This window comes from Rhinoraja longicauda, chromosome 23 (genome assembly GCF_053455715.1).
Source record: "Rhinoraja longicauda isolate Sanriku21f chromosome 23, sRhiLon1.1, whole genome shotgun sequence".
Classification (NCBI taxonomy): Eukaryota; Metazoa; Chordata; class Chondrichthyes; order Rajiformes; family Arhynchobatidae; genus Rhinoraja; species Rhinoraja longicauda.
In genome coordinates, this window is record NC_135975.1 from 31,126,085 (window position 1) to 31,148,352 (window position 22,268).

At 47.6% G+C, this 22,268-nt stretch overlaps 1 protein-coding gene across 1 annotated transcript in view; it reads right to left on the reverse strand.

Annotated features, from left to right (window-relative positions):
- Positions 1-22,268, reverse strand: part of LOC144604991 (ATP-binding cassette sub-family C member 9-like) — a 184,099-nt gene that overhangs the window by 120,262 nt on the left and 41,569 nt on the right. Inside the window, exons 4-7 of the mRNA XM_078419986.1 lie at positions 10,574-10,695; positions 6,243-6,409; positions 2,545-2,787; positions 298-483 (exon numbers count right to left, since the gene is read on the reverse strand). Of these exons, the coding sequence (XP_078276112.1) occupies positions 298-483; positions 2,545-2,787; positions 6,243-6,409; positions 10,574-10,695 (718 nt within the window). The remainder of the gene's footprint in view (positions 1-297; positions 484-2,544; positions 2,788-6,242; positions 6,410-10,573; positions 10,696-22,268) is intronic.

Consider the following 22,268-nt stretch of genomic DNA (forward strand, 5'->3'; position numbering starts at 1 on the left):
CCTCCCAAACTGCCTAACCTTTTCAAGGAATAAAGTCCTAGCCTGTCCAAACCTCTCCCAACCTGCCTAACCTTTTCAAGGAATAACGTCCTTGCCCGTCCAACCTCCCCCAACCTGTCTAACCTTTCCAAGGGATAAAGTCCTAGCCTGTCCAACCTCGCCCAATCTCTCCAAGGAACAAAGTCCCAGCCTGCCCAACCTCTTAAGCTCGGGCCATCAAGTCCTGGGAACATCTTCGTAAATCTTCCCTGTACTCATTACAGCTCAAGCAGGGAAGACACTGAATTGCAAACTCACGGTGTTGTTCAACATGGGCATCTCTTTGAGATGGTCGACAATTTTGTAGATGCAGAGAGGGCCGGCGAAGCCCAGGAGGTCAGCCAGGTAGCGGAATGTGCTGCTGAGGAGGATGGGACGGCCGTACGCCCTGTACATGGACCGCCAGATGGACAGAGGGCGTCTCTCCCGCACACCCTCGTTCGTCTGAGGGAAAAGAAGAAATGTAAGGTACTAGATAGACATCAAAATACTGGAGCAACTCAGCGGGACAGACAGCATCTCTGGAGAGAAGGAATGGCTGACCTTTCGGGTCGAGACCCTTCTTCAGACTGATGTCAGTGGAGGGGGCGGTACAGAGATAGAATGTAGTCGGAGACAGTAAGACTGGTGGGAGAACTGGGAAGGGGAAGGGGATGGAGAGAGAGGGAAAAGCAAGGGCTACTTGAAGTTACAGAAGTCAATTCACTCCAGAGATGCTGCCTGTCCAGCTGAGTTACTCCAGCATTTTTCGTCTATCTTCGATTTAAACCAGCATCAGCAGTTCTTTCCTACGCAATGTAAAGTACTAAACTGATTTCACGCTACTGAATATTTCAAGAGAGAGTGGAAGGGGGGGAAAGAGGTTCCAATACTGGCTGAGCCAAAAGCCAGAGAGCACAGAAGCAGGCCATTCAGCCCAACGAGTCCATGCCTACTATCAAACATCGCTTTTACAATAATCCTAACCTTTTTTGTCCTGCCCATCAGCTCCCCACCCCCCCCCCCACAAATTGGACCTCTCCTTCTACGCGCCAGGGGCAATTTACCCGTTAACTTGCACATTTTTAGGAAGTAGGAGGAAACAGGGGCACCCGGAGGAAAGCCATGGATAGTATTGATTCCTGTGCTCGCTTTGAACTCAGTGGGCAGCGGTACCTCAATCCCTTTTAAAGGCATTGGAGCCTAGTCCCTGTGCTCCCTTTGAACTCATCGAGCGCCTTAAGCTCAATGGGGCCAGTGTTCTCATGCTTTAAATTCACTGAGGCCCCAGTTACCGCATTCTCTTCAAACATTCTTTAGACTTTACTTTCGACTTTCGAGTTACAGCACAAAAACAGGCCCTTCAGCCCACCGGGTCCGTGCCCACCAGCGATCACCCCGTACACTAACACTATCCTACACACAATGGGGACAAATTACAATTTCACCGAAGCCAATTAACCTACAGATCTATATGTCTTTGGAGTGTGTGGGGGAAACCAGAGCACCCGGAGAAAACCCACATGGTCACAGTGAGATCGTACAATCTTCGTACAACACAGCACATGTAGTCAGGATTGAACCCGGGTCTGGCGCTGTGAGGCAGTAGCTCTACCACTGCACCACTGTGCTGCACTTGTACCAGGACCCTAGTTCCCCTTGAAGACCTCTTCATGTAGTGTAGCTGGTGGGGCTGCTGCCTCACAGCACCAGAGACCCAGGTTTGAACCTGACCAAAGATGTCAAGATCGAACCCGGGGGTTGTCTGTGTGTGGAGTTTGTACGTTCTCACTGTGACTGCGTGGGTTTCCTCCAGGTGCTCTCGTTTCTACCCACATCCCAAAGACGTGTGTGACTTTGCAGATGAATTGGTCTCTGTAAAATTGCCCCTCGCGTGCAGGGAGTGGTTGAGAAAGTGGGATAACGTAGAACTATTGTGAACGAATGATTGATAGTTGATGTGGACTCGGTGGGCTGAGGGGCCTGTTTCCACGATGATCATTTCAATCAATCATTGTCAGGGCTTGAGGTCCTGAGCTATACAGAGAGGTTGGCCAGGCTGGGACTCTATTCCTTGGAGCGCAGGTGGATGAGGGATGATTTTATAGAGGTGAATAAATAGAGTAGATGCACATAATCTTTTACCCAGAATGGGGGGAATCAAGAACCAGAGGATATAGATTTAAGAGAGGGCAAAGATTTAATAGGAATCTGAGGGGCAACTTATTCACACTGAGTGTGGCGGGTATATGGAACTAGCTGCCATAGGAGGTAGTTGAGGCAGATACTATAACAACATTTAAAAGACATTTGGACAGGTACATGGTAGGAAAGGTTTAGAAGGATATGGGCCAAACGCAGGATGGTGAGACTAATGTAGATGGGGTATCTTGGTCGGTATGGGCAAGTTGGGCCGAAAGGCCTGTTGCCATGCTATATGACTCTATGACTCTTTAATTTATGAAAAAACACAGAGATTTTTGGGACATACATTTTCTCATCATCAACGTCAATGTTAATTCGTACCTTTTGTTCTTCGTAAGCTTCCTTCAGTAACATGTAGTTGGTGAGAGCCCTGGTGGCTATGGGCAGCTTGCCGATGGTCTTAAGATCGATCGGCCTCTTGTGCGCTGCAATGATGAGGGGGTTCATCCACCAGTAGGTGGCTTTCGATAGTAAGTTGACAAACGGCTGCAGGAATCTCACTCCCAGGTCTTGCAGGTCTTCCGGAGGTTTCACTTTCTTCGGGGTGTTAAAAAACACGTACTTCTGGCAGGCGTGGAGATAAAATGGGTCAGATGAAAGGTAGTTCGTTGAATGTTAAACCTGAACTTCAAAGCCAAGTCAAGGATCGAACCGAGAGTAGAAACAAGGAACTGCAGGTGTTGGTTTGCACAAAGGGACACAAAGTGCTGGAGTAACTCGGCGGTTCAGGCAGCAGGATCCCAACCTGAAAAGCCACCTTTTCCAGCGTTCTCCAGAGACGCTGCCTGACCCGCTGAGTTACACCAGCACGTTGTGTCATCAAGTCAAAAGTATTTCATTGTCACATGGATCGACAATGGAACAATTATTTTTTTAACTTGCAGCAGCTTAACAGGCCTGGAAACCCAATATCCATAGAAAATACAGAACAAACAAACAATACATTAATTAAAAAGCCCCAATACTAGTGCAAAATAAAATCTCAAAGTACTTAGTGCGTACAAAATGGAGGAATTGCAGACAGTTTGGAGGGCTGTCAGATTATGTGGGATATAGACTAGCTACAGAAGTGGGCACAGAAATGGCAGATGGAGTTTAACCCATTGCAAACGTGAGGTGTTGCAGAATGGGAGGTTAAATGTCAGGAGAGAATATACAGTTAATGGCAAGATCCTTAACAGCATTGACGTGCAGAGGGATCTTTTTTTTTTGCATCAAAAAATGTATTCAATTATTAAAAATAATATTCACAATACAATAAAACAAAACAGAACCCACTATCATAATACACGACAAACAAATATACTAAATGAACTACTCTACAACTATGTTACAATCCTTGTCCACGGTGCATTCAACCCCACGCGGTGCCAGAAAACCCCCGGGGTGCCCGTGGACAGCGCCTAGCCCCTCTCTTGTGCCACCCGGGCGCGGATGTAACAACGGAAAAGGGGCAGGCAGCCGGCTCGGGCAGAGCAGTGCAGAGGGATCTTGGAGTCCAAGCTCACAGCTCACTGAAGGTGCAGCACCTTCAGTGGTGATGAAGAAGGTGGTGAAGAAGGCGTGTGGTATGCTCACCTTCATTGCGAGGGGCAATACACATTAGACAATAGGTGCAGGAGGAGGCCATTCGGCCCTACGAGCCAGCACCGCCATTCAATGTGATCATGGCTGATCATTCTCAATCAGTACCCCGTTCCTGCCTTCTCCCCATACCCCCTGACTCCGCTATCCTTAAGAGCTCTATCTAACTCTCTCTTGAATGCATTCAGAGAATTGGCCTCCACTGCCTTCTGAGGCAGAGAATTCCACAAATTCACAACTCTCTGACTGAAAAAGTTTTTCCTCATCTCAGTTCTAAATGGCCTACCCCTTATTCTTAAACTGTGGCCCCTTGTTCTGGACTCCCCCAACATTGGGAACATGTTTCCTGCCTCTAACGTGTCCAACCCCTTAATAATCTTATACGTTTCGATAAGATCTCCTCTCATCCTTCTAAATTCCAGTGTATACAAGCCTAGTCGCTCCAGTCTTTCAACATATGACAGTCCCGCCATTCCGGGAATTAACCTAGTAAACCTACGCTGCACGCCCTCAATAGCAAGAATATCCGTCCTCAAATGTGGAGACCAAATCTGCACACAGTACTCCAGGTGCGGTCTCACTAGGGCCCTGTACAACTGCAGAAGGACCTCTTTGTTCCTATACTCAACTCCTCTTGTTATGAAGGCCAACATTCCATTGGCTTTTTTCACTACCTGCTGCATTGAAAATAAGAGTCAGAAAATCATGATGCAGTACTATAGGACTTTGTGTGTAGGAAGGAACTGCAGATGCTGGTTTCAACTGAAGATAGACAGAAAACGCTGGAGTAACTCAGCGGGACAGGCAGCATACAGGATTTTAGTTAGGCCACATTTGGAGTATTCAACACAGTTCTGGTCTCCCCATTACAGGACCGGTGTGATGGCTTTGGAGTGGGTGCAGAATAGGTTTACCACGATGCTGCCTGTCTTAGAGGGTTTCAGCGAGGTTTCTGGCGCAGTGAAACAGCAGCTCTACCAGCTGCGCCACTGTGTCGACATGATTTAATGAAAATTGGAACTTGGCTTCTGACCATGCAATAAATGCAAGCTCGATGGCAGGAGAAATCTTGATTCTGAAGTGAAGGTCACTTTGCTTGAGCTGTTTTCCATTTGTCCTTTTCTTACTGGAAACGTGAGCCCGCGGCTTTGATTGATTGACTGAGAGATTTGGAATGGAAACATAAGCATGGAAACAGGCACAACTCATCCATGCCGACCAAGATGCTACAAGATCCTGACCTCGGGTGCTGACTGTGTGGAGTTTGCATGTTCTCCCTGTGGACCGCATGGGTTTCCTCCGGGTGCTCCGGTTTCCTCCCACATCCCAAAGGCGTGAGGGTTTGCAGGTTAAAGGTAGACACAAAATGTTGGAGTAACTCAGTGGGACAGGCAGCATCTCTGGAGAGAAGGAATAGGTGACGTTTCAGGTCGAGACCCATCTTCGGACTGATGTCAGGGGAGTGGGCGGGACAGAGATAGAATTTAGTCGGAGATAGTAAGACTGCTGGGATAACTGGGAAGGGGGAGGGGATGGAGAGAGAGCAAAAGCAAGGGCTATTTGAAGTTAGAGAAGTCAATGTTCATGTTGGGTGTAAGCCACCCAAGCGAAATATGAGATGCTGTTCCTCCGATTTGCGCTGGGCCTCACTCTGACAATGGAGGAGGCCCAGGACAGAAAGGTCAGATTGGGAATGGGAGGGGAAGTTAAAGTGCTGAGCCACTGGGAGATCAGGTAGGTTAAGGCCGACTGAGCGGAGGTGTTCAGCGAAACGATCGCCGAGCCTGCGCTTGGTCTCGCCGATGTACAGAAGTTGACACCTGGAACAGTGGATACAGTAGATGTGGTTGGAGGAGGTGCAAGTGAACCTCTGCCTCACCTGAAAGGGGTGTCTGGGTCTTTGGATGGAGTCGAGGGGGGAGGTAAAGAGACAGGTGTTGCATCGCCCGCAGTTGCAGGGGAAAGTACCTGGGGAGGGGGTGGTTTGGGTGGGAAGGGACAAGTGGACCAGGGAGTTGCGGAGGGATCGTTCTCTGTGGAAAGCAGAAAGGGATGGAGATGGGAAGATGTGGCCAGTAGTGGGATCCCGTTGGAGGTGGCAAAAGTGTTGGAGGATTATATGCTGCATGCGACGGCTGATGGGGTGGAAGGTGAGGACAAGGGGGACTCGGTCCTTGTTGCGAATGGGGGGAGGGGGAGCAAGAGCGGAGCTGCGGGATATCGAGGAAATCCTCCCCTCGACTCCATCCAAGGACTTCCCCCCTCGACTCCATCCAAGGACCCCGACAGTCTTTTCAAGTGAATGAGAAAGTTGGAGAACATCCGAGATCCCAGGATGGGATCTGAGCTCATCCCAATTGCCCACATGGTTCCAATTAAAGAGAGAAACATTGCGAATTCCAACAGTGTTCGCAGGATGGATTCAGCTTACTTACCCTGAATATAATCACATTAATTTCTACAGCCATCAGCGATCCGTAAAGGAAGACCAATATAAGGGTAATGCAAAATCGTAGCTGGGACATGGTGACACCCTGATCATAGTACATCACCAGCTTAATGGACTTTGTGATGAAAGCCAGGACCCAGTAGATAAACAGAGCTGTGTAAAGAAAGATACAATCAGCAACAGTCTGTACTCTACAATGCCTTAAACTGAGCAAAATAACCCAGGGCCTACGCAAGGTTTCTAGGTCAAACCACATAAGGAGATAACGTCATTACTTGGCCAAAGCTAGTCTTTAAGGCGTCTGGAAATGGAGAGAGTGGCAGGGAGGCGTGGGGAAGAAATCTCACAGTTGTAGGTTCGATAGGTCAAGAATTATGGGGAGAAAGCTGGGGAATGGGATTGAGAGGGAATGATACATCAGGCATGATTGAATGGCAGAGTAGACTTGATGGGCCGAATGGCCTAATTCTGCTCCATTCGCTGATGAAGTGCCCCAGTGCTGGGGTGCTGGAAACATCCCCAGGTCTTTTATTGTGTAGGAAGGAACTGCAGATGCTGGTTTATTCTAAAGATAGGCACAAAGTGCTGGAGTAACTCAGCGCAGGGTCAGGCAGCATCTCTGGAGGAAAAGGATGGGCGACGTTTTGGGTCGGGACCCTTCTTCAGACTACTTCCGAATGGAAACATGAGCAGAGGACCTGTGGCCCAACATTGGCTCAACTCGTACATGCCTTCAGGATGCCCCCCGTCTGAAGAAGGGTTCCGATCTGAAACGCCACCCATCCTTTTTCTCCAGAGATGCTGCCTGACCCTGCGCTGAGTTACTCCAGCACTCTGTGTCTATCCCAGTTCTTGATTGATTGATTGATTGATTGAAAGATACAGCATGAAAACAAACCCTTCGTCCCACCAAGTCCATTGATCACCCATTCATTCACACAGGAACCCACAGCGGACAAAGCCTGTATGAACTGACACTTCTAAGGGGCTAGAGTACCTTGCTGTTTATAATTGCTCTCTGTCTCTGCCCATGTAAGTCCCTCGTCCATAAATGCTCATCCAACTAATTCTAAAATGATCAATGGAAATACAACCCACTCTCGTTTCAATGGCTGACAACACAATGTGGAAGGTGGTAGTTGTCACCTCTACCCTGGGTCTTGGATTAATTACTGACCCACCCAGCAGGGGGCGCAATGATCCAATCTCATCTCTCACCATCACCTCCGTGAAATCCTTTCCAAGTCATTCTCAATCTGTGCAGTTGTGACCGAGCTTTCAACATAACAGGGGACTGACTCCATACCTGCCCACATCCTGCTCCCATTGTAAGCTTTTAGTTTTACTTTTAGAGATGCAGGCGCGGAAACTTGCCCACCGAGTCGGTGCCGACCAGCGCCCACCCCGTACACTTGCACTGTCCTACACACCAGGGGGCAATTTACAATTTTTACTGGAGCCAAATTAACCCACAAACCTGTAGTGTCTTTGGTGTGTGGGAGGAAACTGGAGCACCCGGAGAAAACCTACACGGTCACGGGGAGGACGTGCAAACTCCGTACAGACAGCGCCCACAGTCAGGATCAAAGCCGGGTCTCTGGCACTGTGATGCAGCAACTCTACCACCTTGCCACCGTGCCGCCCATAAGGTCTATAGGGGTGGTATAGGTTGGCGCCAGAAAAGTGGCGACTGTCTGCTGGTTCAGTGAGGTCTACTATTCCGGCACGACAATCGTTGCACTTTTGTATTTATCCATGATTGTGCTTAGCTGTCGTATGATTTTACCGGATTGTATGTAAAACAAAGAATCTCACTGTACCTAGGTACATGTGACAATAAAGTCTCCTTGCAGTATCAAAGTGGCACACCTGCTGCCTTGCCACCTCTGGCACCTGGTTTGATCCCAACCACCGGGTTGAGTTTAGTTCAGTTTAGTTTATTGACACGTTGTACCGAGGCACAGTGACAAATCGTTTGTTGCGTGCTAACCAGTCAGCGGAAAGACAATACATGATTATAATCGAGACATCAACAGTGTACAGATACATGATAAAGGGAATAACGTTTAGTGCAAAATAAAGTCCAGTAAAGTCCGATTAAAGATGGTCCAATGAGGTAGATGGTATCTCAGAAATGCTCTTTAGTTGTTGGTCGGATGGATCAGTTGCCTGATAACAGCTGTAAAGAAACGGTCCCTGAATTTGGAGGTGTGCCTTTTCACACTTCCTTACCGCTTGCCTGATGGGAGAGGGGAGAAGAGTGAGTGGCCGGGGTGCGACTCATCGTTGATGATGCTGCTGGCCCTGCCGAGGCAGCGTGAGGTGCACATGGAGTCAATGCAAGGGAGTCAATGGAAGGGAGGTGCTGTATGTCTGGAGTTTCCATGTTCTTCCTGTGACTGCAAACCAGAGTCTCTGGTACTGTGAGGCAGCAGCTCTACCAGCTGTGAGATACAAACCTACAGTTTTACATCCAAAATGTCCAATTGAATTGTCGAGTTCGCGTTCCCGGTCCGTTGTAAAGCCCATGCAAAGTCCAGTGGCCCAAGCAAACAAATAAGATAGATCTGGCTCTGCGTTCCTCATCTCCACAGAACCACCTGTAGAGTATATAACAGTGCTTCTCATGTCCGAGCCCATCTTGCTTAAAGACTGGGACATCACAGTGATGCAACTGGTGGAGGCACGACTTCACAGCGCCAGAGACCCTGGTTTGATTCTGACCTCGGGCGCCGTCTCTGTGGAGTTCCCACATTCTCCCTGTGACCATGTGGGTTTCCTCCGGGTGCTCCGGTTTCGCCCCACATCCCAAAGACGGGCGGGTTGGTAGGTTAATTGGCCCTCTGTAAATTACCACAAGTGTGTCGGGAACGGTGGAATCTGTGGGGGAGTTGATGAGAATGTGGAGAGAACAGTAAATGGGATTCATGTTGGATCAGTGTAAAATGGGTGGTTGATGGTGGGTTACAGTTTCGATGGGCCGAAGGGCAGGTCCTTGTGGCTCTATGACTGATACGAGCAATGGGCACAGTAAACCATCAGCGAGTCAGAGGGAAATCAAACCAGACACCACTACCCTGAGTTACTATTGCTATTGAGGGAGTGCAGCGTAGATTCACGAGGTTCATTCCCGGGATGGCGGGACTGTCATATGATGAAAGAATGGAGCGACTGGACTTGTATTCATTGGAATTTAGAAGGATCAGAGGGGATCTTAAAGAAACATATAAAATTATTCATGGATTGGACACGCTGGAGGCAGGAAACAAGTTCCCGATGTTGGGGGAGTCCAGAACCAGGGGCCACAGTTTAAGAATAAGGGGTAGGCCATTTAGAACTGAGATGAGGGAAAACCTTTTCACACAGAGAGTTGTGAATCTGTGGAATTCTCTGCCTCAGAAAGCAGTGGAGGCCGATTCACTGGTATTGAGCTTACTCTGAGAAATTCCACGGTCTCTTGTCTGAGAGAATTCAGGGCATGTGCTTCTGCTAAGCATCAATAGTCACATTATTTTAACTCGTTCAGACAGCAATAGAAACAACTTGAACCACTTGACAGGCAAGAGAAATGACCTAGATAGTTTTCTCTGGAATGCCGGAGTTTAAGGAGGGACCTGGCGGAGGTACACATAATGATGAAAGGCATAAATAGGGTAGACCTTTTCCCACAATGAAAAGATAAAATACTAGAGGGGTTAGCTGAAAGGTGAGAGGGGCAAAGTTTAAAGGCAGTGTGCGAGGCAAGTTTTTTTTACACAGAGAATGTTGGATGCCCGGCACACACTGCCAGGGATAGTTTTTGTTTAGTTTAGTTTAGTTTAGAGATACAGTGCCGAAACAGGCCCTTCGGCCCAGAGTCTGTGCCAACCAGTGATCCCCGCATATTAACGCTATCCTACACACTTGGGACAATTTACAATGTTACCAAGCAGATTAACCTACAAACCTGTATGTCTTTGGAGTGTGGGAGCAAACCAGAGATCCCGGAGTAAAACCCGTACAGGTTGTGGGGAGAACGTACAAACTACGTGCAGAAAAGCAACCGTAGTCAGGATCAAACCCGTGTCTCTGGCGCTGTAAGGCAGCAACTCTACCGCTGTGCCACCGTGCTGCTAAGTGGTGGAGGCAGATAAGATAGCAGCGTTTAAGAGGCTTTTGGATAGGCACATGACTATGCAATGGTATGGATTATGTGCAGGCAGATAAGAGCTGGTCTTGGCATCATGTTCAGCAAGGGCATTGTGGGCCAAAGGGCCAGTTCTTGTGCTGTCGTGTTCTATGTTCTGTGTTCTACATCAAGCAGGCACGTGAACTCACCTAATAATAACTTTGGGAAGTTGGACGTTTCGATGTTATGATAGTAAACGATGGATGTGGTGGCAGCGATGAATCCCATGGATGCCGGCATAAAGAGGTGAAGGTGGCGTGTAGTCATCCTCCTGTATCGGCAAAACAAAAAGACGTTGTGAGAAGGGCCGGGTCTGATGCCATGGTATTTTACAGATATATGTCGGAGAAGTCAAGGGTGCTTAATTGTCGCCAACTCGTTGCTTCACAGAGTGACCGCTAGGTTGTTGGAGCGAGTCTCTTACTCAGTTTAATTTAGTTTAGTTTAGAGATACAGCACGGAAACAGGCCCTTCGGCCCACCGGGTCCGCGCCGACCAGCAATCCCTGCACACTAACACTATCCTACACACACTAGGGACAATTTTTACACATACACCAGGCTAATTAACCTACGAACCTGTACGTCTTTGGAGTGTGGGAGGAAGAAACCGAAGATCTCGGAGAAAACCCACGCAGGTCACGGGGAGAACGTACAAACTCCGTACAGACAGCACCCGTAGTCGGTATCGAACCCGGGTCTACAGCGCTGCATTCGCTGTAAGGCAGCAACTCTACCGCTGCGCCACAGAGACCGCGTTATCATGGACAATCGGCAATAACCATCCCCCAACCCCCCATCTCCACACCTCCGCAATAGTTTGTTACAATGAGGGTTATCTGTATAATTAAATAAATAATCAATTGATAACTGTAAAAGTAAACCCCAAGTCCTTAGTTGAACCAAAGAGAGTCCATTTGGCCCTTTGAGCCAGCACCGCCATTCATTATGATCATGGCTGATCATCTACAATCAATAACCTGTGCCTGCCTTCTCCCCATATCCCTTGATTCCACTAGCCTCTCTTTTAAATTAATCCAGTGAATTGGCCTCCACTGCCTTCTGTGGCAGACAATTCCACAAATTCACAACTCTCTGGGTGAAAAAGTTTCTTGTCCCCTCAGTTTTAGATTGGCCTCCCCTTTATTCTTAGACTGTGGCCCCTGGTTCTGGACTCCCCCAACATTGGGAACATTTTTCCTGCATCTAGCTTGTCTAGTCCTTTTATAATTGTATACGTCTCTATAAGATCCCCTCTCATCTTTCTAAACTCCAGTGAATACAAGCCTAGTCTTTCCAATCTTTCTTCATATGACAGACCCTCCATCCCAGGGATTAACCTCGTGAACCCACGCTGCACTGCCTCAATAGCAAGGACGTCCTTCCTCAAATTAGGGGACCAAAACTGCACACAATACTCCAGGTGTGGTCTCACCAGGGCCCCGTACAACTGCAGAAGGACTTCTTTGCTCCTGCACTCAAATCCTCTCGTTATGAAGGCCAACATGCCATTAGCTTTCTTCCCTGCTTGCTGTACCTGCACGCTCACTTTCAGTGACTAGTGTACAAGGACACCAAGGTCTCGTTGCACATATATATTATGGAGGCATAGAATATATAAGCCAACCTATCGTCTGCATGTACAGTTTATTTCAAAGTGTTTACAATTAGACTCAACTTCCTGCTCTTTTATCATGATTAGCAACTTTATCAAACACAACTGATTAGATTCCTTATCTTTTTCTATTCCCAGGGCAGACCTGGGGATATGGACCACACGGAACTCCTCCATAGGCCAATGGTTCAATGGTACTTCATTGTCACATCTGCCTAGGTCCACTGAAATACTACGGTTATTAATTTATTAATTTTTTTGTATACAATTCGGGTGCATCCTGACTACGGGTGCTGTCTGTATGGAATTTATACGTTCTCCCAGTTGCTGTGTGGGTTTTATAGACAATAGACAATAGACAATAGGTGCAGGAGTAGGCCATTCAGCCCTTCGAGCCAGCACCGCCATTCAATGCGATCATGGCTGATCACTCTCAATCAGTACCCCGTTCCTGCCTTCTCCCCATACCCCCTAACTCCGCTATCCTTAAGAGCTCTATCCAGCTCTCTCTTGAAAGCATCCAACGAACTGGCCTCCACTGCCTTCTGAGGCAGAGAATTCCACCGCCTCAGGTGCTCCGGTTTCCTCCCACATTCCAAAGACATACAGGTTTGTAGGTTAATTGGCTTGGCATAATTGTAAATTGTCCCTAGTGTGTGTAGGATAGTGCTCGTGTACAGGGATCGCTGATCAGTACGGACTCGGTGGGCCGAAGGGCCTGTTTCCGCACTGCATCTCGACACTAAACAAAACTAAAATTCAGTAAAAATCTTATTATACATAAACACAACCAATCTTACGTACAACAGCATAAGAATAGTAGTAACAAGAAACCACAAAGTAAGAAAATCCTCTGCTGCTAAAAGAAAATTCCACTTATAAATGTTCGGGGCATAAAATAAGTACGATATAATATAACATTACAAGTATGAAGTCTACACGTTCTTCCTGTGACCACGTGGGTCCTCTCCGGGTGCTCCGGTTTCCTCCCACATTCCAAAGATGTGCAGGTTTCTAGGTTAATCGGACCCTGTAAAATTGCCCCTAGTGTGTAGTGTATGGGTGATCATTGGTCGGCCTTGGTCTCAGAGCCACAGGGCCTGTTTCCATGCTGTATCTCTAAACTAAACGTACATTGAATAGCTGAATGAGTTAGAGGTTCATCAGTTTATAAAGAGTACAGCACACTGTTAATAGACAATAGACAATAGGTGCAGGGGTAGGCCATTCGGCCGTTCGAGCCAGCACCGCCATTCAATATGATCATGGCTGATCATTCTCAATCAGTACCCGTTCCTGCCTTCTCCCCATACCCCCTGACTCCGCTATCCTTAAGAGCTCTATCTAGCTCTCTCTTGAATGCATTCAGAGAATTGGCCTCCACTGCCTTCTGAGGCAGAGAATTCCACAGTTTCACAACACTCTGACTGAAAAAGTTTTTCCTCATCTCCGTTCTAAATGGCCTACCCCTTATTCTTAAACTGTGGCCCCTGGTTCTGGACTCCCCCAACATCGGGAACATGTTTCCTGCCTCTAACGTGTCCAACCCCTTAATAATCTTATACGTTTCGATAAGATCCGATCTCATCCTTCTAAATTCCAGTGTATACAAGCCTAGTCGCTCCAGTCTTTCAACATATGTTGAATGTGTCTCCTTCAGATACCTAACTGACAGTGATGGAATGGTATGTTAGCCCTTCGTTAATGAGAGGGAAATGTTACGATCCTTTCCACTATGGGCCTGGGTAAATATTTTAACGTGTCCAATTTCCAAGCCCTGGCTCCTGAGTTATCTTCAGGCCATTAATGTGACAGGGTCAAGGACTGAAGACATTGAGGAACTGAACATCCTGTCCTTGTACAGATAGCATCACCTAGATGGTCCGACCAATTGTGGGGGACTGACAGGTTGAGAGTCACCTCATCATTTATTTTTTAATTGAGGTATTTTTGGCAATTTTGGATTCCAGTTGTTTAGTCTAGTTTAGAGATACAGCGCAGAAACATGCCCTTTGGCCCACCGAGTCCGCGCCGCCCAGCGATCCCCGCACACTAACACTACCCTTACACACGCAAGCGACAAGTTTTCTTTTTATACCGCGCCATTTAACCTGCAAACCTGTACGTCTTTGGAGTGTGGGAGGAAACCGAAGATCTCGGAGAAAACCCACTCGGTCACGGGGTGAACATACATAATCCATACAGACAGCACCTGTAGCCATGATCGAACCCAGGCCTCTCGCGCTGTAAGGCAGCAACTCTACCGCTGCGCCACTGTGTCTCCCTGATTCTTTCATACTCAGGAATTACTTGAGCAAAACACATAGTGCTGGAGTAACTCAGCCGGTCAGGCAGCATCTCGGGAGAACATGGTTAGGCGACGTTTCAGGCCGGGACACCTCCTGTGTCAGGGGTGTTTCCGGTGAAAAGGTTATTAAAAAATGAATTTTAGTTAACATACGCCACAGGGAATTAAATGGTACTTAAATTAAATGTTATTAAAATGATGATAGAAGAGTACTAATTGTGAAGCCAGAGGAAGGAATATAGGTGGAAGTGGACGGGGGGGGGGGGGGGGGGGAGGGGGAAAAATGGGTGCCACCCCAGGTGGAGCGCAGGGAAGAGAAGGGGGGAAAGGAGAGAAGTCAGGTGGGTTTGTTGTAGATTAGTTACCTAAAATTGGAGAATTCAATGTTCATGCCATTAAGTTGCAAGTTATTTTTTTAATGATTTGAAGAAATACAATTGCCAGTAAGCCACGTTTACCAGAAGTTGCAGAGTTTGTCTGGATCGATATACTAAAACTCTTGTTTGTTTATTCCCGAACTACGGCCAAACGGTACACGATATCGTGACAATTTTAGGCCCACCTTACTCACCGTCAACCCTTTGGTGCTAATGGAAGAAGTTTCATTGAAATCGGTGTTATATTTTTTTAAGTTATTCACATTTTAAAGATCCTCCCTCCCTCCTCCCCCGTCCCTCCCTCCCCTCTCCTAGGGAGGGAGGGGTGAGGGAGGGAGGGGGAGGAGGGAGGATAAGAGGGGTTGAGGAGAATGGAGTGGGGGGGGGGAGAGAGGGGAGGAAGTGAGAGGGGAGGAAGGGAGAGGGGAGGAAGGGAGAGGGGAGGAAGGGAGAGGGGAGGAAGGGAGAGGGGAGGAAGGGAGAGGGGAGGAAGGGAGAGGGGGAAGGAAGGGAGAGGGGGAAGGAAGAGGGGGAAAGGAGAGGAGGGGGAAGGGAGGAGGGGGAAGGGAGAGGAGGGGGAAGGGAGAGGAGGGGGAAGGGTGAGGAGGGGGAAGGGGAGGAGGGGGAAGGGGGAGGAGGGGGAAGGGGGAGGAGGGGAGGGGGGAAGGGGAAGAGGGGGAAGGGGAGGGGTAGGGGGGGAGGAGAGGGTGCTGCACCAATGCAGGAGTGGTTTGGGCCCAATGGGTCCACTTGGTCGAGAGTACTCTAATTACTGTAATCAGGAGACGGAGTCAACAGTTGTAACTTGGCCATGGTCAAAGACCCAAAGCAAATTAAAGCATCAAGGGTTGACCAGAAGAACAAAATTGTCAGAGAGCATTAGAACAAGGTAAATTAAAGTGGTGACCCAACTAACTGTATCTAATACAGCAGCATAGCTGAGGTCATTACTGAAAGGTGCCTATAAAAGATTCAAAACTGGGAATGAAATGCGTCAGGTTAATAAATCTACAGTAAACATAGTGAAGAGGGATTGTCCATGTAAGCCAAAGATAATCGGCAATTTTGGGGTACAATTAAGAAATACTGAAATGTGCATAGATCAGCTCCATGCAGTGTTGAAGTGGCAGAATGGATAAATGCAGAGATAAGACAAACATGTGACAATGATGGTATGGTTTGATTGGAGGGGAGTTCATTGGGACCAGCATGGCCTCCCACGACAGCAAGATGGCGCACTTGGTAAGTGTGTTTAGGACTCTTTCTTGTAACAGTATATCCTGGAACCAACGAAGAAGTACGAATGCATCGGCACATAAGAAATTAGGAGCAGGAGTAGGCCACTCGGCCCCTCCAACCTACGCCATCATTCAATATGATCATGGTTGATCTGCTCCAATGCTCATCTCCTTTTCTGTGCCAGACACAGAGTTTTCTGATCTTTCCAACATTTATCTACTTCAAGTTCCATTATTTTTGCACGTGTACAAGGCGACACGGTGGCAGGGCTGGATGAGTTGCTGCCTCACAATGCCAAGGACCGCGGTTCAACCCTAACCTCTGGTGCTGTTTGTGTGAAGTTTACATTTCTCCCTGTGACCGGGTGGGTTTCCTTCGGAAATGCAAACTTCACACAAACACCACCTATACACGTTCTCCAGAGATGCTGCCTGACCTGTGTCGAAAGAACTGCAGATACTGGTTTACACAAAGATAGACACAAAATGCTGGAGTAACCTCATTGTCAACTTCCCCTCAGCTAACAATGATCCATTCTACATTTTCCTTGAGCTTTGTTCCCTTTGATCTCTCGTTTTCACACCTCACCCTTCCATATCTCTATGTCTCCATCTCCGCTGACTATCAGAATCAAGAAGGGTCTCGACCCGAAACATAAACCATTCCTTCTAACCTGCCTGAGTTAGTCCAGCATCTTGTGTCTGTCTTTATGCTGCCTGACCTGCTGAATGACTTTGTGTCCTTTTGTGTGTTAACCAGCATCTGCAGTGATTTGTTTCTACATTCTGTTTCATCTTGTTCGAGATCCAGCTCACTACGATGCTGGCAAATGCAAACTTGTCAATGGAGTTAGAGCAAAATGTGGACGCACAGTCATGGGTGCATCAGGTGTTTAGTATGGACTAGACCAAGTGACCCATTGGGCCCAAACCTCTCCTGCATTGGGACCCGTTGGGCACAAACCTCTCCTCTCCTCCCCTACTCCCCCCTCCCCTCCCCTACACACCCCTCCCCCCCTTCCCTCCTCCCCTCCCCCTCTCTACCCACCTCCCCTCCCCTCCCCTCCCCCTCCCTCCTCTCCCCCTCCCTCCCTCCTCTCCCCCCTCCCACCACCCCTTCCCATTTCCCTCCCCTCCACTTCCCCCCTTCCCCTCCCCCCCACTCCATCCTCATGCTCCCTCCATCCCCCTCCCTCTCCATTTCCCTCCCCTTCCCCTCCCCCCCACTCCATCCTCCTCATCCTCCATCCCACCTCCCTCCCTCCCTCCCTCCCTCCCTCCCTCCCTCCCTCCCTCCCTCCCTCCCTCCCCAGGAGACAGATTTAAACTTTAAAATGTGAATAACTTTAAATATATAACACTGATTTCAATGAAATTCCTTCCATTAGCACCAAAGGGATAACGGTGAGTAAGTTGGGCCTAAAATTGTTGCGCTATCATGTACCGTTTTGGCTGTAGATCAGGAACAAATAAACAAACAAACGAGTTTTAGTATATAGGTGATATTATAACTGAAAATAAACAACTCGCAGAAAGATTTAATAAGTTGTGAGAGTTAATACTTAGTGAGTGAGCAAGCTGAGGAAATAAATGGTAAATCAAAGGATCATCCAAATTAAACTAGCAAAATGAAGAAAAGTCTGACTCTAAAAATGGCAAATCCCCAGGATCAGATAGCTTTCGTCCCAAGACGCTGAAGGTCAATAGATAAGAACACCACACATACGCTCAGACTATAATCTTCCAAAGTTATCAAAGTTACATTCCAAAAACATGTCTCGAGAATGGAAAACTGTGATCATCATTCTGCTATTCACGAATGATGGGAGCTGAAGATTATGGAATTATGGAACAGTGTATAGGACACTACCATCAGTTATTAGAATCCATCAGTTATTAGAAGGGTCTCGACCCGAAACGTCACCCATTCCTTCTCCCCAAGATGCCGCCTGACCTGCTGAGTTACTCCAGCATTTTGTGATACCTTCGATTTGTACCAGCATCTGCAGTTATTTTCCTACGTAATTGCCCCTAGTGTGTGTAGGACAGTGTTGATGTGTGGGGATCGCTGGCGGTGCGGACTCGGTGGACCTGTTTCCGTGCTGTCTCTCTAAACTAAACGCGACCCGAAACGTCGCCCATTCCTTCTCTCCAGACATGCTGCCTGTCCCGCTGAGTTACTCCAGCATTTTGTGTCTATCTTTGATTTAAACCAGCATCTGCAGTTCCTTCCTACACACTGTGATATATAGGTGTCAGGTGTGACACACTCTTTGCCAATTTACGCTCTTTTAATCTTTTCATTCAACCTCAAGTGCAAGATTTTGAGCCATTTGATCATCTAATAGTAGCATTTAATAGACAATAGACAATAGGTGCAGGAGGAGGCCATTCGGCCCTTCGAGCCAGCATCGCCATTCAATGTGCTCATGGCTGATCATTCTCAATCAGTACCCTGTTACTGCCTTCTCCCCGTACCCCCTGACTCCGCTATCCTTAAGAGCTCTATCCAGCTCTCTCTTGAATGCATTCAGAGAATTGGCCTCCACTGCCTTCTGAGGCAGAGAATTCCACAGATTCACAACTCTCTGACTGAAAAAGTTTTTCCTCATCTCAGTTCTAAATGGCCTACCCCTTATTCTTAAACTGTGGCCCCTTGTTCTGGACTCCCCCAACATTGGGAACATGTTTCCTGCCTCTAACGTGTCCAACCCCTTAATAATCTTATGCGTTTTGATAAGATCTCCTCTCATCCTTCTAAATTCCAGTGTATACAAGCCTAGTCGCTCCAGTCTTTCAACATATGATAGTCCCGCCTTTCCGGGAATTAACCTAGTTAACCCTAAGAGCTAAATCAAACTCTCTCTTGAAAACACCCAGTGAATTGGCCTCCACTGCCTTCTGTGGCAGAGAATTCCACAGATTCACAACTCTCTGGGCGAAAAAGTTTTTCCTCATCGCAGTCCTAAACGGCCTGCCCCTTATTCTTAAACTGTGGCGCTTGGTTCTGGACGCCCCCAACATGGGGAACATTTTTCCTGCATCTCCCCTGTCTTATCCCTTAAGAATTTATCTGGGTGGACAAAAGCCAGAGACGACGAGACAAAAGGTGTAAGATAGAGAGATGAGGATAGAAGAGGTGCCAAGTGTGCAGCCAGAGGAAGGAATGTGAGTGGAAGGAACAGAGAGAAAGGGAGAAAAGGGTGCACATCCAGGTGGGACACAGGGAGGAGAGGATGGGTAAAGGTGCGGTGGAGTGTTTGTGGGTTAGTTGCCTAAAATTGGAGAATTCAACGTTCATACCATTGGGCTGTAAGCTGCCCAAGCGAAATACGAGGTGCTGTTCCTCCAGTTTGTGTGCGGCCTCACTCTGGCAGTGGAGGAGGCCCAGGACAGGAAAGGATAGAGGTGGAAGGAGACAGGGTTAGGGAAAGGGGGGGGGGGTGGGATAGTGGGAGTGATGGGTGCGTACCGGGGTGTGGCACACGGAAGGGAAGGACAGGAAAAAGTGGGGAGTTTGTTACCTGAAATTGTCTTTTCAGCCTGAGATGAAAAGACAAAAGGTGTGAGACAAAAGGATTGACGAGTTACAAATTAGTCTAGTTTAGTTTATTGTGAGTTGTGAAGCTAGACTCCAAAGGCGTACAACTTTGTAGGCTAATTGGTCCCCAATGTCCATTGTTCTTCTCCTCCGTTCCCTCAAGACGGTCTCCCCACGCCGGGTCCTCCATTGTTCTTCCCCTTCCCCCCCCTCAATGTAGTTCCCCCCCACTCTCTCAATGACCGCCGACCGCGGGTCGACCCGCGAGGCTTTGTTGGCGCCGTGAGGTTTCACCACCACCGAGGCCCCACCGCCATGATTAGTTTATCTTGGCATCATGTTCGGCACAGACACCATGGGCCGAAGGAGCTGTTCCTGTGCTGTTCTTTTCCACGCTTGTTCTCATTTTGGATTCCAGACCGCGTTGATTGGCCTTGGGCGGAGAGCGATGGAGTTTTACCCGAATGATCAATGAACGAAAGATTTAATCATTAGAAATTCCACGAATGGGGATCTGCAATTTAGAAAACTAAAGTGTGATTCGGTCAAAATTTACAGAGAGGTAGATCGAGAGAAGGTACAGAACAAAAATTAGAGCCAAACTTTTTTTGAGTAAAGTTAGGGGATAGACATTAATATTCTTCAGTGGAGGAGTAATTGATGTCAGGTCAAATTTTAACTTTAAATCAGATTTAGACTTTATAGACTTTAGAGATACAGCACGGAAACTGGCCCTTCAGACCACCAAGTCTGAACCAACCAACGATCATTCCTACACACGCTAAGGACAATTCACAATTTTACCGAAGCCGATTAGCCTACTAACCTGTACATCTTTGGAGTGTGGAAGGAAACCGGAGCACCTGCAGAAAACCCATGGCATCACAGGGAGAGCGTACAAACTCTGTACAGACAGCACCCACATCCAGGATTAACCCCGGGTGTCTGGCGCTTTGAGGCAGCAACTCTACCGCCAAGCCACTGTGCCACCCTCACGCTTTCTTGAGAAAGGGTCCCGACCAAAACATTGCCCATTCATGCTCTGAAGGGATGCTGCCTGACCCAATGAGTTACTCCAGCACTTTATGTCCTATTTCTGTACTGTTTATTCCTACGATTCTTCTGATTTATCTCAATGATGTTGTATTCTGAATCATTACGTGCAAATTAGCCAACACACTCTCCGACGTCACATTTCAAATATGACTTTCACTGGCATTAAAACGTAATGGGATCTTCAAAGGTCACAGAAAGCGTGGTTAGCACAAGTTTCTTTTGGATAGCCTTCACAAGAACCAAGAACATTAAGGAGGTAGATGATCAAATAGACTGGAATGCTACAGATGTTCCAAGTGTTTATAAAACAACGGAACAACAAGATGGTTCCACGTTGATACACAGTATCTCACCTTATTTAGTGAACATGCTGATTTAGTTAGACTGGGTCTATTTCCATTGGAATAGATTCTGTTTGAATATCTGGTTGACAATTAGAGATAGTCAGAGATTTTATCCAAAAGCTTAGTGTAACATGAAAATATTTATTCATGTGTCTGGTATACAAACTTGGTTTTGCTTTAGACTTTTCCACACAGTTGCCCTTGATAATATCTGCAGAATTGCTCTCGTTTGATATCGACTTCAGCCTTGAATCGTGACTTAATAAACAACTCTGTGTATGATTTATAGATCGCCGAGGAAAGTTTGTAATTCTGATCAGGAATGCACGCCATTTTGATCTCCGAAAGACAAGTTAGGGCGCCCCAGTGGTGCAGCGGGTAGAGCTGCTGCCTCACAGCACCACACACCTGGATTCCATCCTGACCTCAGGTGCTATCTGTATGTGGTGTTTGCACGTTCACTCTGTGACTACGTGGGTTTACTCCGGGTGCTCCGGTTTCCTCCCACATCCCAGAGACGTGCGGGTTCGTAGGTTAATTGTCCCTCTGTAAATTGCCCCTCGGGTGTAGGGAGTAGATGAGAAAGTGGGATAACAAAGAACTTGTGCGAATGGTCGGCATGGAATCAGCGGGCCGAAAGGCCTGCTCCCGTGCTGCATCTCTGAACTAAACTAAATTAAAAAAGACCGAAAGTGCTGGAGTAATCAGCTGGTCAGGTAGCATCCCTGGAGAACATGGATAGGTGACGTTTCATGTCGGGATTAAATTGAAGTTTCAGATCCATAAATAAAATGGCAGCCATTTTCACCAAATGAGTCCCATTTGCTGATTTTAGTTAAAACACTCACATAACGTATCAGTGTAATTGAAATGTAGATTTGCTAATCGCCATGCAGTAAATAAAGGAAACTAAGCAGATAATGAGTGCACACATCGTTTTGTTTCACTGGTTTATCCCAGTGGCGCAGCAGTAGAGTTGCTGCCTTACAGCACTTGCAGCGCCAGAGACCCGGGTTCGATCCCGACTATGGGTGCTCTCTGTACAGAGTCTGTACGTTCTTCCTGGGACTGCATGGGTTTTCTCCAAGATCTTCGGTTTCCTCCCACACTCCAAAGACGTACAGGTTTGTAGATTAATTGGCGTGGTTAGAGTGTAAACGTTGTCCCTAGTGTCTGTAGAGTAATGTTAATGTGCGGGGATCGCTGGTCAGCACGGACTCGGTGGGCCGAAGGGCCTGTTTCCGCGTGGTATCTCTAAACTAAACTAAACGGATAAAGTGGTTAAAGATTGCGTGGATGGATTGCAGATCTATTAGGATTGAGAGGGCTGGGCCAATAATAGCGTCATGAAGTCATCCATCATGCA